The sequence below is a fragment of the Globicephala melas genome, chromosome 4, assembly GCF_963455315.2.
Source record: "Globicephala melas chromosome 4, mGloMel1.2, whole genome shotgun sequence".
NCBI lineage: Eukaryota > Metazoa > Chordata > Mammalia > Artiodactyla > Delphinidae > Globicephala > Globicephala melas.
Genome location: NC_083317.1, coordinates 11,579,179 through 11,592,226, shown reverse-complemented (window position 1 = coordinate 11,592,226; position 13,048 = coordinate 11,579,179). Strand labels below are relative to the sequence as shown.

At 39.7% G+C, this 13,048-nt stretch overlaps 1 protein-coding gene across 2 annotated transcripts in view; it reads right to left on the bottom strand.

Moving 5' to 3' along the window:
• Positions 1-7,243: 7,243 nt before the first annotated feature.
• The window catches only part of TMEM50B (transmembrane protein 50B), a 34,582-nt gene continuing 28,777 nt past the window's right edge, over positions 7,244-13,048 (bottom strand). For both annotated transcript variants that reach the window (XM_030880791.2, XM_030880792.2), the window contains exons 6-7: positions 11,892-11,949; positions 7,244-8,693 (exon numbers count right to left, since the gene is read on the bottom strand). In XM_030880791.2, the coding sequence (XP_030736651.1) occupies positions 8,648-8,693; positions 11,892-11,949 (104 nt within the window). In that variant the 3' untranslated portion in view covers positions 7,244-8,647. The remainder of the gene's footprint in view (positions 8,694-11,891; positions 11,950-13,048) is intronic.

Genomic DNA, 13,048 nt, shown 5'->3' with positions numbered 1-13,048 from the left:
CTCTCCTTTTAATTCCCTGCATTCTGTCTATTCTTCTAAAGTCACCAGAGCAGCAGTTTCCCCAAATTTCATTTCTCAACATGTTCCAGGAGATAAATTTCCAGGACTCAAGGATGGAAAACACCATAGAATTGACACTTCCTTCCTGAAAACATACAAGACATAGTGTATAAAAAGCTCTAAGAAAAAAACTTTACAGGAAAAAAAATGTTTTAACCTAGTCCAGCCAAGGGTCTCCCAAGGTTCTCTGACCAGTGCACACTTTTTCCTAAAGCAACACCAAGGTTCTAGGGCTGCTCAGGAAATGCTGACTGTGAGAAGAGCAGGACTTCGCCCTCAGGAAGAAAGGGCCTGAGCTGTGATTCCGATCCATGGGCAAGTCACTTCACCTCTCCAGATAAAAGTTCCTACATCCAATTGTGAGGATGGAATGAGACCATACACAGCACATAGAAAGTTCTCGATACAAGTTAGCAATCAGCATTGAGCAGAAAAATGACATGACGAAATAGGGCCCTCCAGTGGGAAGATTTAGCTGACGGCAGAGTATTAAATGAGGAAAGAAATGATGGACCATGATAGGAATGATGATGAAAAAATGCTATGCTAAAGGAAGATCAGGTCAATCAGAGTTCTTTATAAACTGCGGTCAAACTTCATTATTTGCAAGTTCACTTACTCGATAAAACATTTATTTGTAACTCCCAAGTCAATACTCGTGGCACGCCCTGGTCATTTTCGGATATGCTTTGAGTGGTAATTGAGGTCGCCTGGCCCACAGATCCCCAGCTGAGGTGGAACGAGATGAAGCTCTGCCTTCTTGTTTCAGCTCTCATGCTGTAATGTGTCCTTTCCACAGCCTATTTTGTGCCACCTTTTTCACATTTTTATGTCTTGTTACTGATTTCACTGTGTAAAATGACCCCCAAGACTGGAATGCGCCTTACGGAAAAAATGCATGAGTTAGAAGCTTCCTTGGGGCATATGTTATAGTGCTGCTTTGAGCTCAAGCTTATGAATCAACTATATTAAACAAGGTTTGTTTTTTTCTTTTTACTAGTTATCCAATACACAGTTATATTCAAGTGTCTCCAATTGTTCCAATAATATCCTTTGCAGTTTGGGGGAGTTTCTTGTTTTGGTTTTTTTTTTAATACATCTTTATTGGAGTATAATTGCTTCACAATACCAAGTTAGCTTCTGTTGCACAACAAAGCGAATCAGCCATATGCATACACATGTCCCCATATCCCCTGCCTCTCGAGCCTCCCTCCCACCCTCCCTATCCCACCCTTCTAGGTCATCGCAAAGCACAGACCAGATCTCCCTGTGCTATGCTGCTGCTTCCCACAAGCCAACTATTTTACATTCAGTAGTGTGTATGTCGATGCTACTCTCACTTCACCCCAGCCTCGCCCTCCCACCCCATATCATCAAGTCCATTCTCTATGTCTACCTCTTTATTCCTGCCCTGCAACTAGGTTCAGCAGTACCATTTTTTTTTAAGATTCCATATGTATGCGTTAGCATACGGTATTTGTTTTTCTCTTTCTGACTTACTTTACTCTGTATGACAGACTCTAGGTCATCCACCTCACTACAAATAACTCAATTTTGTTGCTTTTTATGGCTGAGTAATATTCCATTGTATACATGTGCCACATCTTCTTTATCCATTCATCTGTCGATGGACATTTAGGTTGGTTCCATGACCTGGCTATTGTAAATAGTGCTGCAATGAACATTGTGGTGCATGTCTCTTTTTGAATTATGGTTTTCTAAGGGTATATGCCAGGTAGTGGGATTGCTGGGCCATATGGTAATTCTATTTTTATATTTCTATTTTATGAAATTTCTCTCATCAGTGTTTTATAGTTTTCTGAGTACAAGTCTTTTGCCTCCTTAGGCAGGTTTATTCCTAGGTATTTTATTCTTTTTGTTCCAATGGTAAATGGGAGTGTTTCTTTCATTTCTATTTCTGATTTTTTGTTGTTGGTGTATAGGAATGCCAGAGATTTCTGTGCATTGATCTTGTATCCTGCAACCTTACCAAATTCATTGATTAGTTCTAGTAGTTTTCTGGTGGCACCTTTAGGATTTTCTATGTATATTATCATGTCATTGGCAAATAATGAGTTTTACTACTTCTCTTCCAATTTGTATTCCTTTTACTTCTGTTTCTTCTCTGATTGCCACGGCTAGGACTTCCAAAACTATGTTGAATAAGAGTAGCGAGAGTGGACATCCTTGTCTTGCTCCTGATCTTAGAGGAAATGCTTTCAGTTTTTCGCCATTGAGTATGATGCTTGCTGTGGGTTTGTCATATATGGCCTTTATTATGTTGAGGGAGGTTCCCTCTATGCCCATTTTCTGGAGAGTTTTTATCATAAATGGGTGTTGGGTTTGTCAAAAGCTTTTTCTGCATCTACTGAGATGATCATATGGTTTTTATTCCTTAATTTGTTACTGTGGTGTATCACATTGATTGAGTATACTTAAGAATCCTTGCATCCCGGGGATAAATCCCACTAGATCATGGTGTATGATCCTTTTAATGTGCTGTTGGATTCTGCTTGCTAGTTCAGGATTTTGTTCAGGATTTTTGCATCTATGTTCAGCAGTGGTATTGGTCTATAATTTTCTTTTTTTGTGGTATCTTTTTCTGGTTTTGGTATCAGGGTGATGGTGGCTTCGTAGAATGAATTTGGGAGTGTTTCTCCCTCTGCAATTTTTTGGAGGAGTTTGAGAAGGATTGGTGTTAGCTCTTCTCTAAATGTTTGATAGAATTCGCCTGTGAAACCATCTGGTCCTGGACTTTTGTTTGTTGGAAGATTTTTAATTATGGTTTCAATTTCATTACTTGTGATAGGCTTGTTTATATTTTCTAATTCTTCCTGGTTCAGTCTTGGAACATTGTACCTTTCCAAGAATTTGTCCATTTCTTTGTGGCTGTCCATTTTATTGGCATATAGTTGTTTGTAGTAGTCTCTTATAATCCATTGTATTTCTGCAATGTCAGTTGTGATTTCTCCTTTTTCATTTCTAATTTTATTGATTTGCATCCTCTCTCTTTTTTTCTTGATGAGTCTGGCTAAGGGTTTATCAATTTTGCTTATCTTCTCAAAGAACCAGCTTTTAGTTTTATTAATCTTTGCTGTTTTCTTCATTTCTATTTCATTTATTTCTGCTCTGATCTTTATGATTTCTTTCCCTCTAATGACTTTGGGTTTTCTTTGTTCTTCTTTCTCTAGTTGTTTTAAGTGCAGAGTTAGATTGTTTGAGATTTTTCTTGTTTCTTGAGGTGAGATTGAATTGCTATAAACTTCCCTCTTAGAACTGCTTTTGCTGCTTCCCATAGGTTTTGGGTCATCGTGTTTTCATTGTCATTTGTTTCTATGTATTTTTTAATTTCTTCTTTGATTTCTTCAGTGATCTCTTGGTTATTCAGTAGTGCACTGTTTAGCCTCCATGTATTGTTTTTTACAGTTTTTTTCCTGTAATTGATTTCCAGTCACATAGCGTTGTGGTCAGAAAAGATGCTTAATACAATTACAATTTTCTTAAATTTTCTGAGGCTTGATTTGTGACCCAGGATATGATCTATCCTGGAGAATGTTCCGTGTGCACTTGAGAAGAAAGTGTATTCTGCCACTTTTCGGTGGAATATTCTACAAATACCAATTAGATCTGGTCTATTGTGTCATTTAAAGCTTGTGTTTCCTTATTTATTTTCTGTTTGGATGATCTATTTGGTGTAAGTGGTTTCATGGCTGTTAGCACTTGCCTTACGTATTGAGGTGCTCCTATGTTGGGTGCATAAACATTTATAATTGTTATATCTTCTTCTTGGATTGATCCTTTGATCATTATGTAGTGTCCCTCCTTATCTCTTGTAACAGTCTTTATTTTAAAGTCTATTTTATCTGATACAAGTATTGCTACTCCAACTTTCTTTTTATTTCCATTTGCATGGAATATCTTTTTCTGTCCCTTCACTTTCAGTCTATATGTGTCCCTAGGTTTGAAGTGGGTCTCTTGTAGACAGCATATATATGGGTCTTGTTTTTGTATCCATTCAGCCAGTCTGTCTTTTGGTTGGGGCATTTAATCCACTTACATTCAAAGTTATTATCAATATGTATGTTCCTATTACTATTTTCTTAATTGTTTTGCGTTTGTTTTTGTGGGTCTTTTTCTTCTCTTGTGTTTCCCGCTTAGAGAAATTTCTTTAGCATTTGTTGTAAAGTTGTTTGGTGGTGCTGAATTCTCTTAGCTTTTCTTTGAAAAGCTTTTGACTTCTCTGTTGAATCTGAATGAGATCCTTGCTGGGTAGAGTAATCTTGGTTGTAGGTTTTTCTCTTTCATCACTTTAAATATATCCTGCCACTCCCTTCTGGCCTGCAGATTTTCCACTGAAAAATCAGCTGATAACCTTATGGGGATTCCTTTGTGTATTATTTTTTTTTTTCCCTTGCTGCTTTTAATATATTTTTTTGAATTTAATTTTTGTTAGTTTGATTAACATGTGTCTTGGTGTGTTTTTCCTGGGGTTTATCCTGTATGGGACTCTCTGTGCTTCCTGGACTTGGGTATTTCCTTACCCATATTAGGGAAGTTTTCCACTATAATCTCTTCAAATATTTTCTCAGACCCTTTCTTTTTCTCTTCTTCTTCTGGGACCCCTATAATTCGAATGTTGGTGCATTTAGTGTTGTCCCAGAGGTCTCTGAGATTGTCTTCAATTCTTTTCATTCTTTTCTCTTTATTTTTCTCCTCAGCAGTTACTTCCACCACTTTGTCTTCCGGCTCACTTATTCTTTCTGCCTCCGTTATTCTGTTATTGATTCCTTCTAGTGTATTTTTCATTTCAGTTATTGTGTTGTTCACCTCTGTTTGTTTGTTCTTTAGTTCTTCTAGATCTTTGTTAAACATTTCTTTTATTTTCTCAATCCACACTTCCATTCTATTTCCAAGATTCTGGATCATCTTTACTATCATTACTCTGAAATCTTTTTCAGGTAGATTGACTATTTCCTCTTCATTTATTTGGTCTTGCAGGTTTTTACCTTGCTCCTTCATCTGTGACACTTTTGCCATCTCAATTTATTTATTTATTTTTTTAAAGATGTTGGGGGTAGGAGTTTATTAATTTTTTTGCTGCGTTGGGTCCCCGTTTCTGTGCGAGGGCTTTCTCTAGTTGTGGCAAGCGGGCACCACTCTTCATCGCGGTGCACGGGCCTCTCACTATCACAGCCTCTCTTGTTGAGAAGCACGGGCTCCAGACGCGCAGGCTCAGTAGTTGTGGCTCACGGGCCTAGTTGCTCCATGGCACGTGGGATCTTCCCAGACCAGGGCTCGAACCGTGTCCCCGTGCATTAGCAGGCAGATTCTCAACCACTGCACCACCAGGGAAGCCCTCAATTTTTTTTTTAATGTGTGGGATTGTGTTCCTGTCTTACTGGTTGTTTGGCCTGAGGCTTCCAACACTGGGGATTGTAGGCTATTGGGTAGAGCTGGGTCTTGGTGCTGAGATGAGGAACTCCATGAGACCTCACTCCAATGAATATTCCCTCGGGACTGAGGTTCTCTGTTAGTCCAGTGGTTTGGACTCGGAGCTCCCACTGCAGGAACTTAGGCCTGACCCTGGGCTCGTGAACCAACATCCTGCAAGCCACCTGGGGCAGCAAAAAAAAAAATGAAGTAAAAAATAAAATAGACTAGGAAACTAACAGATATTTTAGGAAGAATATAAAAATAAAAATATAGACGAATCAACAACCGGAAGGTATATCAGTACTACAATAGTAAAAAAGAGGAGGAGGGAAAAGAAAAAAAAAAACAAACAAAATGGGGTAAAGGCCTTGGCTGTGGAGGGCAGGGTGTAAGCAAGGGTGAGGTTTCGGCGGTGGCAGGGCCAATGCTCAGGACCCACAGGGCTGGAAAAGGCCCTGGGGGCTGGGGGTGGGGTGGGGCTTAGGCTCAAGGAACAGAAGGGGCCCAGGCGTGCCCCCCACCCCTGGTCTCAGATGACGGGAGACCTCACCTGGGAGCCCAGCAAGCTTTCTGAGCCCGAGTGGGCAGGGCAATCGCCCTCTGCTCCTCTCCTGCTCCTCCTGGAGCGCCCCTCCTCCCGCCTCTCCTTAACTCCCCTCAGCCTCCTTCCTATGCCCCCAGGACCAATGTGGCCAGGGGGAGCGGCGGTGGGGGGGGGCTTGGAGGGCAGGGGACCAGCCTGGGAGCTCATCAGGCTCCCCGGACCTGAGTGGGTGGGGAAAACACCCTCCGCTCCTCTCCTGGTCCTCCTGGAGGGCCCCTCCCACCTGCCTCTCCTGATCTCCCCAGCCTCCTTCCTATGCTCCCAGGACCAATGTGGCAGGGGAGTGGAGGGGGCCTTGGAGGGCAGGGGACTGGCCTGGGAGCTCAGCGGGCTCCCAGGGCCTGAGTGGGTGGGGCAAATGCCCTCCACTCCTCCCAGAGGGTCCCTCCTGCCTACCTCTCCTGAACTCCCCGGCCTCAGGGGCGTGGATGCTGTCTGGCCTCCACTTCTCCTCCCCGTTCTGCCCCCACCACGTCCCTATCGGTTCACTTGGGGGTTCCTCCCATCTCCTTGGGCATCAGGGTCCCCCATCAGCGGCCGGCAGGCACCCTAGTTGTGGGGAGACGCTAATTCGGCATCTTCCCACACTGCCATCTTGACTCTGCCCCAGGAGACCTTTATATTAAGGGAATCACATGTATCTTTAAATGGTTACAAAGGACCCTATTCTAACTCACAATGTCTGATAGGAGTGGATACTAACATTATCTTTTTTTTTTTAATGAGGAAACAAACAGGGAAATTAAGTGATTTGCTCACAATTAAAACAAATTCATGACAGAGTCAAAAACAGAAAAAACTGCCACTAGGCCTTCTGGATGGCCTTCATTAGCCTTCACATTAGCATTTCACAAATCTGAGTATAATATAGTTCTCCTGGAAATTTCCTGCTGGTCCAGTGGTTAGGACTCTGTGCTTTCACTGCCAAGGACCCAGGTTCGATCCTTGGTCAGGGAGCTAGGATCCCACAAGCCGCATGGCATGCTCCACCGCCCCCCCCCCAAAAATATATATATATATATATTTCTCTTTATTTTATAAAAGGAAACTGCTTCTTTGACCAGGTCCACTTGAGTAACTGCAAAATGAACAGCCAACCCACTTTTATAGTTCATTTTCTCCAACAGATTTAACAATACTAGAATGTGTGAGAAGTAATATTTATTGCAAGAGGTTAGAAGGGAGTAGAAACAAGTAATCAGTCTTAAAATTTGTTGGAAGCAAGACACAGGTTTTTTTTGAGGAAAAAACAACAAAGAAAGAAGTAATTAAACAAGATGGTATCTAGACAAAGGCACAGCATTCCACAACTGCTTCATGCTCTGTGCACAGTAAATCCTCAGAGAGGAGAGACATTAAGCAAAATAAGGCTTATATTAGAAGCTGCATATAATACCACTGATATTATTCTGTCTTACAACAAAAGGCTCTAGAAAAATCCCTCTGGAGGAAAAAAGTACAACACAAAACCTGTATAACAAAGGAAAGCAAAAGTAGAAATAAAGACCCAACTATCCCTCTGAAATCTCTCACGGGAATACACTCAGTGCAAATACAGTATTTCAAACTCAGCAAAAGAAGTTTTTGACTGGAGTAAGAACTTGCAGGTTAAAGATGTATTCTGCAGGAAGAGTTCACCTAAAGCTTGAGAGCTAGAGCAAAAAGACACTTGCAGTCAGTAACTGAGTGGATGAAATGCCTAATTTTTCACTACGTCATAATAATCCTCTTTGGGAAGAAGTGCTTTATCTTGAAACTAATTGTTCCACTTTTTGTTATATGGTTCATGCTTTTAAGCTGCAGTTGTCTCAAACTTGCTTGATATAGAATTTTGTAGTGTCAGATAATAGTAGGCTGTCAAAAGAGAACCATTTAAGCTGCTTTTGTAAGAAGCACGTTGCTGAGCTGCCTTACAGTCGTTTTACATCAACCATATAAAACTGAGCTTATCTGATCATGTATTAACCCTTCTCAAATAAAGTCATATGAGAGGAATTGTTTTTAAAAGAGGCTTTCAAACTAGTCCTTCAGACATTTTTAAAAATCTTCATATAAAAGTCCACTTTATACATAAGAACAAACATTTTTCCTTTAAAAAAAAATCTCATTTTTAAGCCAAAATAAATTACAACTTGCTGAAATACCTTTTTTAATGGCTCAGCGCTTATTTCAGGTATATGGAGCTGTATTTTTTGCACATTTTGAAAATTAGAGATACTGAGACAAAGTAGTTAACTCTATAATTAGGTGATGATACAACCCTGGCTCAGGGAACAGATTAAGCTTTAAGTCTTCAAGAATAAAAAAACCAACACAGATCATCTCATCTATATAGTCTTATACTATGTACATATTAACAATCTATTCAATGAAAAAAAAAGGACAGAAATTTCATAAAACTATTTCAAAACTCAGAGCATAAAAGTGTAAAGAAACAAAACATTTAATGTACAATCTATTCCATTTGGCAATGTGTAAATTATATTGAGAGATAAAAACTTATCTACAAATAGAATATAACAAAAGGAAAATGTGATTTGAGAAGTGATCTCAGGTCCATAGCTCTTCAGTTCTTCCAAATTTATAGATCAGAGTGCTAGAAAGATATTAAAATAAATCATGAGGTAAAATCACATAGAAACGCAAAAGAGAATTTATTTTCTAAATATGCTTTGATGGGTACCTCACTGATCCCTTTGTATCAATTTCTAAAATTACAGATTGTGGTGGTGTTGGTCTGAATTTGCTTGTTTTATAAAGCAGTTTGTTGACCTTGATGGTTGAGCTTAATTGAATATCTTTTCTTAAAGCCTGAAGTTACTAGATAGGTCACTTGTAAGGAAAGGGGGCATTTCTCATAGTAGCCGGCATGAGGGCCACTCACATCTCTACGATCCTACAATGTCTGAGCTACAAACACTGAAGCATCCTAACAGACCATGTTGAAATTCTTCGTTCATTTAACAAATAATTACTGTACAGAGTACTGGCTGGGCACCAGGCACCTAGCTAAGCACTGGGAATGTGACTGTGAGTCAAAACAAGACAAATGTGCTCACTAATGGGAGACAATCAAATTCCAACTCAATGACACACATGGTACCAAGAGAGGGAAATACAAGGATCTGATCTAGTTAGAGGTCAAGAAGGTTTTCCTGAGGAAGTAGTGACTGAACTGAGATCTAAAAGAAGAGTGGGAATTATCTCAGCAAGGTATAAGGGAAGGAGCGGGGCAGAGATGGGACACTCTGGCAACGTGAGTTTGAGCTGTGGGTATGCTGGAGGTGGTAGGTTTGAAATGTCAGCCACCCAAGAGGGGATAAGTAAGAATCTGGATATGTGGTTTAGACATGGAGATAGACAGCTGTGACTCACTGGCATATAGGCAATAACTGAAGTCCCAAGCAAAAAGGACCTCACCTAGAGCAAGAACGAGTTGAGAAGAGGCTTAGAACAGAACCTTAAGAAACTTCAAAAGTTAGCGGCCAGAGGGTGGAGGATCAGCCTGCAAAGGAAACAGAGGAAGAGTGGCCGGAGAAGTAGGAGTGCACTCTGGTGCTTAGAAAAGGCCTGGCACACAGGAAGCACACAGCTGGCTGGATAACTTGCCAGCCTCTGGGCATAGCGCATCGCTGATGCAGTGGTCATTGCCCATGTGAGCACAGGCCTTTAAACATACAAGGTTTCTGTTCATCCAACTGTCATTTATATAGACTCTTCTACCACTACAAATGGCTGAATCTGAATTTAAACTTGATCTCTCAACAGTGCCTAAGGTATCTTCATGAAAATTCACTGTATTCCCAGAAGGCTGTCAGTCACATGCCAAGAAATACAATCACAAGGCAGCAGAAACTGTCGAACATCTTTAAAAACCAAGAGTGTCCAAGGCCACAGTGCAATAAGAGGGAACCCAGGCAGGCCACAGTGGTCTCCCGGAGTTGAGGAAACAGAGTTGAGAGTTCAGGGAGGCCAAGCGGCTGGAGTGTGCAAGGCGGGATACAGAGAACTAGAGAGGGGGAGCCCAGCAGATCGGTAGGGGGTTCCCTTTGAGGCTTCTGCCAAGTGCTGACAGCAGATGCATGTGAGGAAACTACCCAAGAAAAGGGCAGGAATCACTGGAAAGAACAATTCCCAAAGCTCCCACAGGGCTGGGAAGACTTCAGAATCTCATAGCAGAGTGGAAAACCTCAGACTACGTGGAGAATCAGGAAGAATACTCAAAAGTGTACTGCCTTAGTAAGGGGGACATATTAATTCCAGACTAAAGCTGCTTTGGTCCTGCCTAACGAAGCTTAAAAGCAAAACTTGAAAGGATTGAACTGTTTCCAAGTGACTGAGCTGCATCCAGAACAAAGCTCAAAAGCATTTAAAGGAATACCACAAAGTCCAGCCCCCAATCAGCTTCATGCAAAGAAGCAAACAGGGGAAAAGAGATCCAGAATGAAAAAAATAAGTAGAAATAATCAATAGGAACAGACTAAGAATTGACACAATTAGACAAGGACACTGAAATAGTTATAAACATACTTCATATGTTCAAGAAGGCAGAGGAAAGCGTAAGTATGTTAGGGAGATACATGGAAATTGTTTTAAAAAAAATCAAGCTAATAGAGATGAAAAATACAATGTCTAAGATGAAAAACATACTGGATGGGAGTCATAGCAGATTAGACATGACAGAGGTAGAGATTAGTGAACTTAAAGATTTAACTATCCCAGATGAAATACAGAGAGAAAACAAGAAAAGAGAATACTTGATGGAGTGATGGGGTAAGAGTAGGGGTGGAGAGGTAGGGCAAAAAAAAACATGAAAAGAACTAAGCACCAGTGAGCTGTGGGATGACTTCCCACAGCCTAATATACATGTAATTGGAAGCCAGAAGGGCAGGGTGGACAGAAAAAAATATCTGAAGAAATAATGTCCGAAAAGATTCCCAATTTGATGAAAACTATAAATCCGCAGATCCAAGCAACTCAATGAACCCCAAACAGAAGAAATATGAAGAAAACGACACCACAGCACACCATAATCAAACTGCTTAAAATCAATGACAAAAACAAATTTCTTCAAGGCTTAGATCTTAATGCTTTTGTGAGAGGGGTATGGGGTAAGGGATATAATTTTATAAATGACGCCTAAAATACCTATCTTTACACTAAAAGACATTTCATTCTGGAAAGCAAAGGCTACAGGGCCTCATTTTGGAAGCTTTTTAGAAGATTGCCCCTAAAAAATACTTTTGATATTCTTTTATTTTTATACTTACTTTAAGTTATCTTAAAAACTTAATACAAAACCCAATTCACCAACCAGGTTTTGTATACGACATGCATAGTATGTATTAATTCTAATTTCTTTTTTTCTTATTTTATTAAAGGTACATGATATGGTTTCTTAACAAAACACAGGCTATGGAAGCAGCAGTCTGGGTTCAAATCCCCGTTCTGCGTTTGCTAGCTAAGCAGCCTTAAGTAAGCTCTGAGTCTTATTTCCTCATGTATAAAACGGGAGCACCACCTGTTTTACATACTTAAGATAATTAAGTGGGAATTTAAAAGGTAACATATATAAAGCATCTAGCTGAGGTCTTGGCACATAGCAGGGCCCCTAATTAAATGGCTTGTGTACGCTTTTATGCAATAGTAGAATTTTCACCTTTTAAAAGAAGTTCTATACATTGTAACTAATCCAAGAGATTTATACATGTTCCAGTGCCTATGCTGCTCTTATAATAAAGATGATGTTTCTATAAATGTTACAGGTGTATAGTTAAAAAATTAGGCAACTTACCTAAAAAATATAAGTGCATTTTGAAAAAACACAGCTAGTCCTGGATAAACATCAGTATCTGCACACACAAAGTAAAACAGATCAGATAATTACAAAAGGCAAACGGCAGTAACTAAGTATTCATGCCATTCATAATGACATGCTCTGTATATTATAAAACACTACTATTATTCATTAACTCTAAGAAATCCACAATGAAATTGAAGTAAGAAAATGACAATCTCATTCTCCCAATACAAAGGATTACTCTCACTCTGGATTAAAGACAATGAAATTATTAGGTTTTCTTTTTGTCTAAAGTAGTTGCTATGGTTTTAGCTGCATCGGAACTGCCGAGGAAGCAGCAGCTCACCCCTTCACTTCCTATGGCCAATACAGAAACACACAATGTTAGAAAGATACAAATTAAATTTTTGATGATGTAACAGTCTGTTCATTTTATTTTCTTTCATGAATTCAGGAGTTTTATTGCACAAATCTGACATATATGAAAAGAATCATTATAATTCATCATCATATTCTCCTGGAGAAAACAGCCCCTATCTTCATAGGAAGGAAAAAGAAAAATCTGGAAATTACTCAAATTTTTGTGGATATTTAACTTTTATAAAACTATCAATGTTGATTAAAAATACTAGTTGGGATGAAGAAATATTCAATTTGTAGCCTTTGATATCATAGCAAACAATATAGCTGCATGGTTAAAAGCCCCAAGTTTGAGCAATACCCCTGGATTTGAATCCTAACTCTACCACTGACTAAATGTATGACCATGGGCAAATTATTTAACCTCATTATGCCTTACTTTCCTCATCTGTAAAATGGGCATTGTAACAGCACCTGCCCCACAGAGTGTGAGATGTGGACTATGCATAGTGCTCAGAACAGTTCCTGGCTCATAAAGTGCTATATAAATGTTAGCTGCTGCTATGATTATTAACAGTTCCAGAAAAATCTGTACAGTAAAAGATTTGAAATATGTGTTAGAAATGCTCTCTGAAGTCAGTTTACAAACTAAAAAGTATATATAATGAGCAACGCTGTAGAAATATGAAGGTGAGATCCATAATTGAGAAATTTCTCAGTATGTACTAGTTCTTTAAAGATTAAGATACGACCACTGAGGGAATTCCGTGGGTCCAGGGGTTAGGACTCTG